The sequence below is a fragment of the Maniola hyperantus genome, chromosome 14, assembly GCF_902806685.2.
Source record: "Maniola hyperantus chromosome 14, iAphHyp1.2, whole genome shotgun sequence".
Taxonomy (NCBI): Eukaryota; Metazoa; Arthropoda; class Insecta; order Lepidoptera; family Nymphalidae; genus Maniola; species Maniola hyperantus.
This window is the reverse complement of record NC_048549.1, coordinates 12863823-12878417: the sequence shown is the minus strand read 5'-3', so window position 1 is coordinate 12878417 and position 14595 is coordinate 12863823. Positions and strand designations below refer to the sequence as shown.

At 34.8% G+C, this 14595-nt stretch overlaps 2 protein-coding genes across 7 annotated transcripts in view; one reads left to right on the top strand and one right to left on the bottom strand.

Moving 5' to 3' along the window:
* The first annotated feature begins 1081 nt into the window (after positions 1 to 1081).
* On the top strand, positions 1082 to 5280 carry LOC117988424 (mucolipin-3-like). The gene has a single exon (XM_034975562.2). It carries the CDS (start codon positions 1428 to 1430, stop codon positions 3222 to 3224), a length of 1797 nt encoding a protein of 598 aa, XP_034831453.1. The 5' UTR covers positions 1082 to 1427; the 3' UTR covers positions 3225 to 5280.
* Positions 5281 to 10289: 5009 nt separating this feature from the next.
* Positions 10290 to 14595, bottom strand: part of nebu (solute carrier family 2 member nebulosa) — a 43114-nt gene continuing 38808 nt past the window's right edge. For all 6 annotated transcript variants that reach the window (XM_034975568.2, XM_034975566.2, XM_034975567.2 and 3 more), the window contains exon 3: positions 10290 to 13859. In XM_034975568.2, coding sequence (XP_034831459.1) covers positions 12493 to 13859 — 1367 coding nt within the window. In that variant the 3' untranslated portion in view covers positions 10290 to 12492. The remainder of the gene's footprint in view (positions 13860 to 14595) is intronic.

Sequence of the window (14595 nt, the reverse complement as noted above, 5' to 3'; positions counted from 1 at the left end):
TGATTGATATATAAGCAACAAAGTGCTGACCCAGCGTCAAGCTGGTGAAAAATATAAAATTCGAGAAACTCGATAATTTTGAAATTAAAAGCGTATCGGGGTAACAAAGTTAGGCAGCCAGGTCTTCAATGTGTGTTTTCAGAAGCTGAAGAAGCTGCTTTTATCCAACATGCAATAGAAATGTGAAACTTTGGCTTCCCTATTACGATGTTCGATCTGAGATGCATTGTGAAAATGATAAAAATGGTCGCTAAATAGATCAATTAAAAAATAACTTACCTGGCAAAACCTGGGCAAGTATGTTCCTGTGTATATAAGATTTGATAAGTAATTTTAAAACATTTGATTTGAGATTTAAAGAATTTTCACAAAATATTCTATTGTAACGTGTAATTTAATCAATAAAACCTGATTTGATCCCATTATTTTGTGTTTTTCTTAAAAACTAAACTTCAGGCATTCAAACAAACCACCCAATTATAGTCCAATGTGTCACAATATGCGTCCCGAGTATGATTTATAATTTGAACCATAGTTGGCAACATGCCATACAACAATGGTCCAATTTTTTAATTTTTTTTAATACTTGAAATAACACACGTACTATATTTTGACTTGGGGTGTTAACTTACTATGTTCTACTTTATCTAAAAACATCAATAGGTATTAAATATGTTAATCCATTCTCTAGTGCGAAAAGAACAAATTTGAAAATTGGCAAATCAGGACCATACTTGTGTAGTTTTACGGTACCTATATTATGCGTATAAAATATGTATATAGTACCTATACCTATGTATTACATATATACGTAGATATAGATTCAATCACCATCGTTCCAAATTTCAAATCTAGGGGCGCTTGTGATGCATTTCCAATTTTAGGCTCGAAGTTTGGTCTCTATTTCATATATTACAAAGTACTCTGTGCAACGAGCTCGCGATGCACACTGGCGATCGCAGGTCTGTAGTGTGAACCCCGTTTTATCGCGTTAATAGGGTATTTTCCCTTATTTGAAAAGTGTTTTAATTTGATCCTAAAGTGAAAATAATCCACCAAAAAATTCTCAAAAATTTTATTCGATCGATAAGTGCAATAAAAATGCATTTCATTTTAGGGCATTTTTTACAGAAACTAGTTAAAAATCAAAATCGTAAGTGGAAACACTGATGTGATGTGAGTTCAGAGCCGTTTGGTTCAGAGTTGTCATTTATTTATGCCTTTTGGCTTTTATGTGATTTGGAAACTGTGTTTGGAAAACAACAAAGGAAAATACGGAAAAAATGTAATTGATTTAGTTTTTGTTTTTTAATTATTCCAGTCCAATAAATGTGTTTCCTCTTCCTTTATTGAAGAGGGCGTACAAGTTTAATCGTTCGATTTCTCATCCGAGCAGTGATCGAATCGAATACATCAAACTAGAAGACATGACGTCTCCAGAAGGACAACTCGATGTGGAAGACGGACCTAAAGAGGAAATACAAAGCAATAATGTACCCAACCGCGGAAACTCCCAAGGTACGTCCTGGTCGGCTCCAAATTCCACGATGCTCGCCGAAGTAGAAGAAAAAATGCGTCGAAAACTCCAGTTCTTCTTTATGAATCCTATCGAGAAATGGCGAGCAAAACGTAAGTTTCCTTACAAATTCGTCGTCCAGGTGATAAAAATAGTGCTTGTTACCCTCCAGCTGTGTCTGTTTGCACATAACAGATACAACCATGTGAACTATACGTGGGATAACAGAATATCGTTTTCACACTTGTTTTTGTTGGGATGGGATTCTACACGAGAGATAAACGCGTATCCGCCCGGCGCTGGCCCTTTAGCCGTTTATAAAGTTGATGAGTTCTACAACAGCTTAGATTATGCCTATGCTGGGTATTCAAACTTGACAAATGCCATTGGACCGTATTCGTACAATGATGAAAACAATATAAAACCCGACCCAGAATTCTGTCACTACTATTATAAGAAAGGAATTATCAATGGTTTTAACGAGAGCTACGAATTTAATGCTGAAATTGAATTCAATTGTACTAACTTCACAAGTATGGAAACAAAAGGTTTTAAATCTCAACAATTTTTAAAAGATGCTGGATTTAAAGTCGACTTCTCTGCTTTAGTTAGAGCTGAATTGAAGTTTTCCTTGAAAACTATAAATTTCAGAGCTGCAGGGCCGATAACTCCACCGGATTGCTTCAGATTTGATGTCAGCATTGTATTTGATAACGAGGATCACGATGGAAAAATGTCGTTGTACTTAGAGGCTGAACCGCACAAGTTAACTTGTAAAGGTGACAAGACTTACGTAACGGATAATAAAATAGACCAGATTCTGAGAAGCATACTCAATATTCTAGTTATTATAATATGTAGTGCCTCGCTCATTCTCTGCAGCAGAGCTATTTACAGAGCACAGTTATTAAAAGGAATCACTTGTGCTTTTTTCAGAAGAGCTTACAATAAGGAGCTGAGTTTAGATGGTCGCTTGGAATTCCTCAATATTTGGTACATTATGATTATAGTTAACGACGTTTTGATCATCATGGGATCAGCGATGAAAGAACAAATCGAACGTAATCAGTTCACATACGACGAGTGGAATGTGTGTTCTTTATTTTTGGGTATAGGAAACCTGTTAGTCTGGTTCGGAGTTTTGCGTTACCTCGGATTCTTTAAAACGTACAATGTTGTTATATTGACACTGAAAACGGCTGCGCCGAAAATATTTAGGTTTTCCTGCTGCGCTTTGTTACTCTACGCTGGATTTACTTTTTGCGGTTGGCTTGTGTTAGGCCCTTATCATATGAAATTCAGATCTTTGGCTACGACTTCCGAATGTTTATTTTCACTTATTAACGGCGATGATATGTTCGCAACTTTTTCGATCATGTCTAAAAAATCACCAATGCTATGGTGGTTCAGCCGAGTTTACCTATACTCCTTTATAAGTTTGTATATTTATGTAGTTCTAAGTTTATTCATATCGGTGATAATGGATGCATATGATACCATTAAGCAATACTATAGAGAGGGATTTCCTAAAAACGATTTGCAACAGTTCATCGGTGAAACCAGCATTGAGGAGGTGTCATCAGGGTTGTATCGTTCCCAAAGTTCCTCATCGCTAAACACGACTATGAGCTCGTTTTTCTGTTGTAATTTTTATAGAAGAGCATACTCAAAAATCAATGGTGGACAGTCAAATGTAAACTTGTTGTAAACTCCACAGTTTGTGTAATTTAGGTATAATACTTAATCTTGAAATCCATAGTTTATGTAGATGTACAATCTATCTTTTCTTACCCAACTTGAACAGTAAACAAGTTTTGTTTTTCCTCAAGAGATGTGTGATTCATGTATCATTCTTAGGCCTAGTATCCACATAAGCGGAGAGGAGAAGAGTTTTGTTCAATCGACCAATTAGATTCAAAATAGATGACGTGAAAAAATTATCACGTCATTTTTTAAAAATCGGATTGGTTTACTTAGGTGGATACCAAGCCTAAGTCCTATCTAACAATGAAACTTATAATGGAAAAATGTCGCAGAAACCAGTATGTTGCTTACGTATTTTTTTATTTGTTTACCCTTTAAGGCAGCTAAGAAAAAAATAGATTATGAGTAGAGCAACTGATTATTTTTTAATATTTTAACTTGTAATCGTTTTTTCATATTTTAGTATTTTAAGTGAAATCAATAACGCCTTGCAAAGGAGCGTCTAGATTAGTTTTTTTAGCTTACTGTCTTTATTTCTTTACTTTTTTTCCTTTACCTTTAGTACTTAGTTATTAACTGTTTTCTGTATCTTTCCATTAGTGTTTATTTTATTATTATCATTAAAATTTACTTGGTAAGTAGCTAAAATATACTGTTGTAAATATTTGTCATGATAGGGTATATTTATATTAGATAAAGGCTGTACATGTCGCAAATAACTAGGAATAATTTATTTCAAATAAGAAGACCATGAGGCAATGTTATCATTCAGTTTAAAGATGTTGGTATCCTATTCAAGATTTGATTCCTGACACGCACCTCTAAATTTTCGAAGCTTTGTGGTGCGTCTTAAGCAATTTAATATTGCTTGCTGTAATAAATCATCGTGAGGAAATTTCTATGCCTCCATAATTTTCACAAAGGTGAAGTCTGCCAATCCGCACTTGGCCAGCGTGGTAGACTATGGGCAAATACTTCTCATTCTGAAAGGTAACCCATGATCACCAGGCGACGCGTTGACGATGAACTCTCAGTTGAAATAATATTAAAATCTAGAGTGCAAATTGTGCACTCTAGATTTTAATATTATAAGTCAATAGTTAGATTTTAATATTAATAGTCAATAGTCTTCTTATTTGCAATACATCATAGCTATAATATGTTGGTGCCGATTCTGTTGTCTTTCTCTAAACTAAATTTACAATCTGCATCTTTTTTTTTTAGACTCTAAATTAAATTTAAAACTGTCAAACTATGTCTGTCCTTTGCATTATTACATTAGTAAGAAGAGGGTGTAAATATTCTAAAATATAGTTGGGCTTAGAATCAGTACCGAGTGTACTGATTCTAAGCCCTAAATTTTCTAAATTTAGTTTCTAAATTTTAGAGCATTCGCATCCTCTTCTTACTAATATAATATGAAAGGGACAGACATAGTTTGACAGTTTTAAGTTTAATAGAGCCGTTAAACCTCGTGACTTTAGCTGCCAGGCGCAAGCGTATTGTTTAAATTTGTAGCGTGCACTAAATTCTTCTTTCTTTGTAAAATTCATGTTCCGTCCTTTTTTAGCAATATTAAAAAGAAAAGGATACAGATACTCTAAATTTAGTTTAGCGAAAAACAACAGAATCAGCGCCATTTATGTATGTAAATTATATTAAGTTTTAATATTTAGTTACCAAAGAGAAAAATTAAGTTATTATGTAACTATGGGAAGGTACCTAGGCCTACCGTTTCTCTGAGAGGGCCCGTAAGGCAGACGCGAATTTCGGGAAGGATAAGTTGATGTAAAAATCATTCGTCGTCGCTTTCATCCTTTTTTTCGTGGGGAAATCCTCATGGATCCTCACCTACCTATACTTAGTTAGTTTCTTAATGTTATAAACTTAATTTAAAATAATTGTGTAGATTTAGCAGTTGGCACATGATTGTATGTTATAAATATTATTAATGTTCTATTTTAGAACGTTACATGGGTAAGTATTATTTTATATTTCTTTTTATGAGCAGATACCTACTTTTTATCAATAAAATAATTTAGATATTATGATGCATGTGTTTACAATAAATTGTTGATATTAAAATAAGCTGTTTTTTTATTACCTAAGTACAGTACGCGGCAGAAAGTAATGTACATCAACATTTTGAAGGAAATAGCAGGTTTGTAGAGCATTGTCTCTGTCATTGAGATCGACTAAACGTCATATAGATGAGTGACAGGGACACGCCCCTGTAACTTTTCCGAATTATAGGCGTTTAAGTAATTAAATATCACTTGCTTTAAATGTGAAGGAAAACATTGTGAGGAAACCTGTACCTTGGCCTCAGAGTTCTCCATAACGTTCTCAAAGGTGTGTGAAGTCTGCCAATTCACACTGGGCAAGCGTGACATACTATTAAGCCTTTTCATTCTGAGAGGAGACCCGTGTAGTGAGCCGGCGATGGGTTGATCATGATGATGATTTATTTTATTACCTACATAAGTATTTCTAACATTAATATGGATTGGTAACCCAAGGAATGTTACGAGTAGGTAGGTAAATGATATTTGATATGAAATTGGAGGACGCGAAATCATATTATAATATCGTATCAGCAGACGCAGTAGGCATCACAAAATAAATACGTTGTTATAAATCTAACCTACTTACATAATATTATATTATTATTACATTACTTAGCTCGTTTTTTTTTTCGTGATTCCGTTTATGTAAGTGTAAAATTAGGCTTTTTTACGCAGGGATCCTATAAATATTTCTGGTACCTACGTCGCGTCCTAGCCTAGATCACTCCTTATATAGACTTCAACCTGCCTTGTCCCTTTAAAGTCGGTTCAGCTATTACGAAAATAACTGGACAGACAGACGGACAACACTTTCTAAAAGTGTGTAATGCTGTAGTTAATCAAATCAAATGGTTTATTCAAAATAGGTAAATAGTTCTCGACTCTAGTATCATAAGGTCGGATGTGGATTTTTGCTACTTTTCAGGAGAGCCAAAACAAAAATGCTAGGGAAATCGGGTCATAATTTCTAAACTACTAGAGATACAATTTCAGTTGTTTTTGTAATATTTAACACTTAACTGTATCTATCATTAACCATTACTAGAAATACTTTATCATTAATAAATAAAATATAAACTCACAATTTCTTCAAAATGGACGATATGCGACTTTATGCTGGTAATATTCGTAACTGTGCTAAAAAATTGTGTGCATAAGTTGTAAACCGACTTTATGGCTGCAATTTTTACTATTACAAATTTGAAATAAAAGTCGGATCTATTACTTAATATTTCATAATACGTCTTAACTGATTATACATAAGTAATATTCGGACAAAAGATCTCAGTAGTTATCTCACAAAAAACATTTAGGAGTTTTGTGAGATAGCAACAATGTACCTATCTGATTTTTCTGAAACTGATTAGTTAGATCTGAAACATAATAATTGCATTCGCCCGATAGTCTGACCATTGCATCCGTGTAAACCTTGTGACTTCTGGATGAATGAAAATAACATTTACAAATTCACAAAATATAAAGCCCATTAATTAAAAACAACGGCCAAAAATTGGAAAAAAAAAATACAAAGTAATTAGAAACCTACAGTGGGCCAAAAATTTTTTGTGGAATTGCATACATTGCGGTTACATCAATATAGAAATCTAAAACATGCCAACATAGCCTGATTTTCCTTATAATGATTAGGTACGTAAAGTAAGAATGGAGGTCAGCAGGTACCTACTGCAAAAATTGGTTATATTTTATAGTGGATAATGGTTTCTCATTATGTCGTATATTGGGCGAAAGCGGGGAAGAATTTTAAGTTTATATGTACCTATAACTTACTAATGAAATACAAAAAAGTCTTCTTTAAAGTAGTTTTTATAAAATAATAACACAGCATTATTGTGTTAGTTGTAGCCAGGTAATATATTCCGAAATCTGAAAATCCCCGCCGTTCTTATTTTTTTTTTATATAACAAACGGTCCTGATATATCACCTTTGTAAAGGGATGTGGTCTTTTTCGCATGTTCTTGCAAACTGTGACCAATCTCTTAGTTTAGTAATCTGCATTGTTTTCAGCTGTTCCCTTTTTTTCTATTTGTGCATGGATTACATCTTACTCCACGTAGGTACATGTTGCATTTTAGCATAAAGCTTGTGATTTATCACCTTTTAGTGTGGTAATCCTTATAATAATCATAAGTAAGCCATAACGATTATCATGCTCCGATTATGACCGACACAATTATCAGACCACAAAGTCAATTCTTTAACAATTTCGAGAATACTTTGTTTCTTCTCTAGTAGATTAATGAAATAAGACAAGATACTGTTTTATTCCTTCCGCTGCAGCTGATGTTTTCAGACTACATTAAAGTAGCAACACTGCTGGTAGCATCATGAATCGTTTTTAAGGTGCAGAAACTACGCAGGTATAAGGATTTACTGTTAGTCAAATCTGGCATTGCCACTTTTGTAATTAAAAAAATACTTTCTGCTTTTTTGAAAATTCCATTGCTTCTGTTTCGACTGTTTTGTTTAACAGATACTTTTTTAAACTGTTTCTTTCGTGTTTTAGTTAAGTTTTTTTATTTTTTTACTTTCACTTTTATTAGTTGTTTAATTAATAAATTAATTTATACTACATATATATTTAAATTAACATAATCTAAAGCTTCCTATAGTTAGGAATGTTTCGTTAGAATCACTATCATCACATATTGTAGGTGCCTTATAATTTCTGCTCTCGATTAATATCAAATTCGGTCGATTATAAGACGGGCAAAGAAGAAAAAAAATTGATTAGGTACTCTCATTTTTTAAGGCTACCTTAAAAACTAGGGCAATAAATTTTTGAACTGATGATTTGAACTATGATTCATAAAAAACACCATAAATGCACGGTTTTTGCTTAGTGGGGTATTATTATAATATATGTTTAGATTTCCATGGTGTAATTTTCGTGGTCCTAAAAGATTTTCTAGTCTACATTTTCAAAATGTCTTCAGCTTTATTCTGGCTCTTTACTTTTTTCCCGCAGTTTAGTCCAAAATTTTGGTGAAATAGGATGGATCTCTTACCTATTAATCACATCAACTTTAATGTAGTCACAAACAAAAAGCTTTATTTCAACTTACTTCCATGAATTTTATTGCAAAATTATTTATATTACAAGGCAAAAAGTCTTAAATGATTCACAGTCCAAATATTAATACAAAAAATTCGAAGCATAACATCTGTTGTGATTTTACCTAACAAAATTATTACATATTTTAGAAGCAGAAGTGCGTAACTGCAGTACCAGCTAGTATGACAAATAAACTTATTTCGTAGCATAATGGTCGAACTCAAAATACACCTATAATTTTTCTCCATTGCTTTGGTGCATACATACGCAAGTCAAAAAATATAATTATGGTTCTCCAAATTTTTAGAATGTGTTCAGATACGACATTATGCATGTATTTATCTTTGCAACGAAAAGAGATAGAAATACTGGTGTCAGCTTGGCAGAAAGAGCCCGAAATGCTCATTACCTTTATGTAAAAAAGTGAGTTTGGTCGGAAGTACACATCCGACCTTATGATACTAGAGTCGAGAGTTATACTTTTTGAACGGAGCGAGACCAATAATTAATCTATGTTTTTGAAAGTCTGTTAACAATTCAATTAGGGGCAGCTATTTCGAAATGAAATCAATACTTCAAAAGTTTGTATTAGATAGGTACCTTGTTAGATACAGATAATAGCAGGTACCTACCTACTACGTATCCAAAGATTAATAAAATGGATACTTCAAGGTTATGGGTGGGGTTTGAAAGTAGATGATCCATGACTACCTGATGCCCGCGATTTCGTCCACGTGGATTTACGTTTTTCTAAATCCCGCGGAAACTTTGATTTTCCGGGATAAGAAGTACCTAGCCTATGTGTTAATCTAGGGTAGGTATAGGTAATATATCTGCATTCCAACCAAATCCGTCCAGTAATTTTTTCTCGTGAAAGAGTTACAAACTTTCGCCTTTATAATATTATATTAGTGTGATTACAAAGTATTGAGGTACTGTCCCCTCGCATAAGCGCGGGTTTTCCTTATCAATGTATACCTACTTATGACTCTGGTGACCTTTTTATAGGTACTTTACAGTGCAGCTGTTGTCTGTTTTCCTGTGTATAGGTGTAGATACTTACTTTGAATGTAACTGCATTGCATATCTATACTAGTCTATGTTTATACTAATTATACTAATAGCTGATGCCCGCGTGGATTTTTTGATTTTCCAGGACAAAAAGTAGCCCGTCCCCGGGATGCAACATAATATCTCTGTAGGTAGGTACCAAATTTCTGATTCTTTAAAATCCTGTTTCCTTAGGGACTTGCATTCCTAAATAACCACGATTGAGGAATGCAAATCCTTACAACATCAGGGTTGAGGAGTTGAGTCCTCGAGTTCAACGATAAAGTACCTACTTGGTAGGTATCTATACTCTATAGGTACTAATAAATAAAATTGAAGTGTCTGTCTGTAATTTCGAAATAACTAGGTACCTCAAATTAAGCTCATGTGGTTATTCGAACTATACCATAATTCAATTTAATTAATTTTTTTCATGTCAATCACACGTTTTTAAAATTTTTGTCTGTCTGTCTCTTTGAACGAGCTAATCTTCGGAACGGCTGAACCTATTTTGATGGAACTTTCATAGACAAGTAGAGGATTAATCAAGGAGCAACATAGGCTACTTTTTTAACGGACTTTCAAAAACCTAAATCCACGCGGGCATCAGCTATTTTGAAATTTTTCCCGATGCAGTGGTGCGCGCTGTGGTCTTATAAGGTGGAGGGCCCGGGTTCGAATCCCGGCAGGGGCAATTTGGCAAAAAAAATCTTAATTGACTAGTCTGATGTGGTGGGAGGCTTTCCTTGCTGGTGGTGATGGTGGTGCTGAAAAATTAGAGGTACGGGATCGAACTCCAGACCTGTCGAGGTCGCCTCAACACTTTTGTTTCTATTACAATGGCAATGGGTCGGTGGGTCGAATAATAAAAACAACGCATGAAATCATAAATTCACATTTATCACACTATAAAAACTTATTTAAAAAAACAATACTTAGGTACTAATTTATTATATACACTTTGATGAACAAACCGATTTATTATCAAACATTACCTATAAGGGTTCCCTTTTCCTTTTGAGATACGGAACCCTAAAAAACGTCGCCGTAGGCAATGGCCCTTAACCATCCATTGATGTTGGCACCATTGCTTTATTTTATTTATTCCATAGAGCTTAGGGTTTATTATTGTTTGATTTGCAATGGTGCCAACATGACGTCAGGGGACAAGTTATAGTGAACGGTCTTGTAGTTATGATTTTAAACAAACAATACAAACATTACTGCATACAGTGAAAGCAGTGTATTCTATTTTGATTCTAAGCTAGTGATATGATTTTCTAATTTCTGAACGACTTAACAATGCTGCCAACTTTCTAAAGACATGTTTTTTAATCAAATGCATTAATTGGATAAAATAATTTACGTATATCTTTTAAGTAATGAATAACTCCGTTTTTTTCACTAAATATTAAATTAACATTCACTTGGATTAAACACTTATTTATTATAACATTCACAACAAACGACAACAGCCTTACTTTATCTACTTACATGTTTAATAAATATGGCAATACTGTATCATGTCATAGAAAATTTAGTCTATGCGATTGACAACTTTGTACACCCAAGTATATATTTTGTCTAGATAAATATAAGTATAAAACATTTACTAAAATTACAATTATTTTAAAGGATAATTTATAAAATACATTTTTGCAAGACTTAATTCTAGTAATATCGATACGTATTTTAATTTTCTTGGATTGGACAGTCATCTTACAGCCATGCTTTATTGGAACACGATTTTAACTCTAATGACTTGTCATCTGTATTGAGTAAATCAGTAAGCGTTAACCATTTTGCACCAACCAAGACCACATATTATGTATTCAAAAAACATTCGAAATTCAATTGGAAAATATAGTTTTGTTTGTAAAATTGGTTGGTGCCTCAAAATGGTTAACGCTCACTAACTTTTTTGTCTCTGTCATTTGTATGGAATTACGTAGAGAGAGCCCTATACTAACTTCTCTTCGTGGATAGTGTAAAATTGGTCGAAAGTGGTGCTTTTCCTTTCCACAGGAAACATTGTGAAAAGGACGACACTACTTTTAGAGCTGCTATTTTAGTTAAGATATTAGACCCGTAACCTAATAATTATGTAATGGTGCGTTTACACTCATATATAGGTCCAACCAATAAAAGGAAACATTGACCGACGCACGTTTGTCTTGAGTGTAAACGCACCATATAATACCAAAAAAAAAGCTGCCGCGAGAACTTGTTATTTATGAATAAATAGTATTTTATTACGCTACAGTATCCGCCACGAAAGTAAAAAATATGCTTTTTTTAATGTTTCCACAAAATGCTTTTAAATTTTGGATGAATAATTACAAGATGAGCTTGCAGGCGCCGAAAAGTGTCCGCCAAAATATCTATTCAACCACGATCGAGCGTATATTGTCATTTAGATGATTTTCACTTAGTTATAAGCATAAGGTAAGTAATTTTACATTGCATTGCAATGTTGTTATTAAGCACTTACACGCTATATTCTTTTGGCTCTGCAGTAACAAAATTAAGTCACAGCGATACTTTCTTTCAGATTTATGTGTATGTATGTGACTACGTGTTTTTACGAAATACGAATAGGTACATATTATATTATTATTTCACAAATGTCTTACTTTATCTAAGAAAAATATCCGTCTTTATGTAATTCGGCTCCAATATGTTTCCAAATGTTTTTTACAAGATTTAACTACAATGGCGGTATCAACCAAAAACACAACCTAAACGTTTGGGAGCGTGAGTCCAACTGTCGATCAAATCAATCTACTCTTGTGAATCAGATTGATTTTTAGCATGGTTTTTATCGTTACGCAACTATGACTATTACGCAATTCCAACTTTCGTGGCGTGTACCTACTTACAATATTTTTTCACACTTAATACCTTAACACTAAAAAAGTCGACGAACCAACAAATCAAGACGACAAAATTCTTTGGTAAAGGAACAGTACCTAACCTTGCTTAATAAGCACACAGTGACACCAAAGATCTGCACATAGCCAACCATAGATTACTTAGAAGACAGTAATAGTCTTTAAAAAAACACTTCATCAGTCTCTATGATTTATATCTTTGCATCTACATTATTTGTCGTTGCCTGTGGTTCTGCGCCTAGCATTAACTGAATTTCGTCGACACTCTTGCCCTTAGTTTCAGGTACAACGAAGAATATAAACACGAAACCTATCAGCATAATACCAGCGAATATCCAGAATACTTGACCCGATCCTATAAGGGTGTTCAAAGAATTGAATGTACTTGTAACGGTGAAACTCAGGAGCCAGTTAAAAGTACCCGCAGTTGAGCCGACAAACGCTTTAATGTCGATTAAACACAACTCACCCGCCATCATCCAAGGAATCGGTCCAAAACCGAGGGAAAACGCAACAATGAATAGCGACAATGATAATAAAGGAAGCCAGGATATAGCTTCAACTATCGAGGATCCTTCACCATGGGTGTCCTTTAAGAAGAAGAAAACTCCCAAAGCAGTTGAACATAAGCACATGACAAGCGCTGAGAAGAGTAAAAGAATTCGCCTCCCCAATTTGTCGACTACCACACTAGAAACAAAAGTAGCAATAACTTGGATCACTCCAATTATAATAGTAGCGATAGCTGCTGGAATAGTTGCACCTGCGCTATCAAAAATGGCGGACGTATTGAAAATGACAGCGTTAATACCAGACAGTTGCTGGAATAACATCAAAGCGTAACAAATTAAGAGAGCTTTCAATGCAGTTTTCTTAGTAATCGCCGATGCGAATGAAATTGGTTGACTTTTTGCTAAATCCGCTTTCATTTGGAGATTGCTCAGCTCGCTATCAACATCGTAGTTCCGACCGCGTAGTCTTATCAAAGCATCTTTCGCTTCATCAGGCCTGCCTTTAATGACTAAAAAGTTTGGACTTTCGGGCATAAAGAAGAATACTAAGCCGAAAATAATTGGGATCATCGTACACAGTATGTTGAATACGAAAATGGATGTGTAGCTGCCGACAGCATAAGCGAACAGTATACCAACAGTTATCATCAACTGGAAGAAACTTCCCAAGGTTCCTCGTATGGAATCCTGAGCGATTTCACTGTTGTATGCAGGGGCTGTTACGCAAAACGCACCTCCTGCTATACCAGTTATAAATCTCCCAGCCATTAACATGGCAACACTCGTCGCGAAGGTAATAAGTAACCAGCCTAAAGTAAAGGGTAAGACGAGTAAAAGCATGGTTTTCTTCCGGCCTATGGCATCCATGACGAGACCTATGGGAAAGCAAACGGCTGCAGCTCCGAGGTTGATGAGAGAGGAAACCCAGTCCCCCTGAGTTGTTGTCACGTCGAAGTCGTATTCGTTTGTGGTGTTTTGAGTTATTCTGAAGACCACAGGGGATGACCATCCCAACATGGCACCGGCTGCTAACGCGCCGAGGGTAGCTGGAAAATACAAAACAATAAAATTATTAAATTTCTGCATCGTTTATTTAACGAAAGTTAAAACTGCACAGCAGTAGATTTTAGGATTTACTCATTAGAAATGAGTAATAGAAAAGTCTGTGAATGACAAAGCATAGAAGGCGCGTTTCTAATAATTATTATTATTCGAAAACCGGGGCCACAAACTCATCTGTGAAATCGCAATAGGCGATCCTGATTGGTTCGTACTGTGTCATGCGACATTGGTTGTAACTAGCCACGGCCGAAGCTTCCCATCAGACAAACGAGTGCATGTGTGCAAGTCCGACTCGCCCAATTGGTTTTTTCCGGTTTTATAATTGTGATAGATAGGTCAACTTTGGCGGGGGGGGGGGGCGATGCACGCACAACAGACGGAAACGTTTAAGTGCGGAAACCAGCCCAGAGTGAAGAAGAAGGAGAAGAGCTTTGTATTCCATTTGAAAGATTTTGTAGTAGGCGGTTTCTTGTCTCTGGCTTTCCCATTCATCCTTTATTTTTGTTTTTATAATATACTAGCTGCCCCGGCGAACTTCGTACCGCCTAACAGTCGATTATTTTTCAGGCAATTTTTTTTATTTTTTCTCTCCGTAAGAACCATCCTCGTACTTCAAGGAAACCCACAAAAAAGAATTAGCGAAATCGGTTCAGCTGTTCTCGAGATTTGCGACCAGCAACACATTCAGCGATTCATTTTTATATATAGAAGGAAAGATAT

Coding starts and splice junctions, on each gene's coding strand:
- LOC117988424 (XM_034975562.2), top strand. CDS start 1,428: ATGACGTCTCCAGAAGGACAACTCGATGTGGAAGACGGACCTAAAGAG.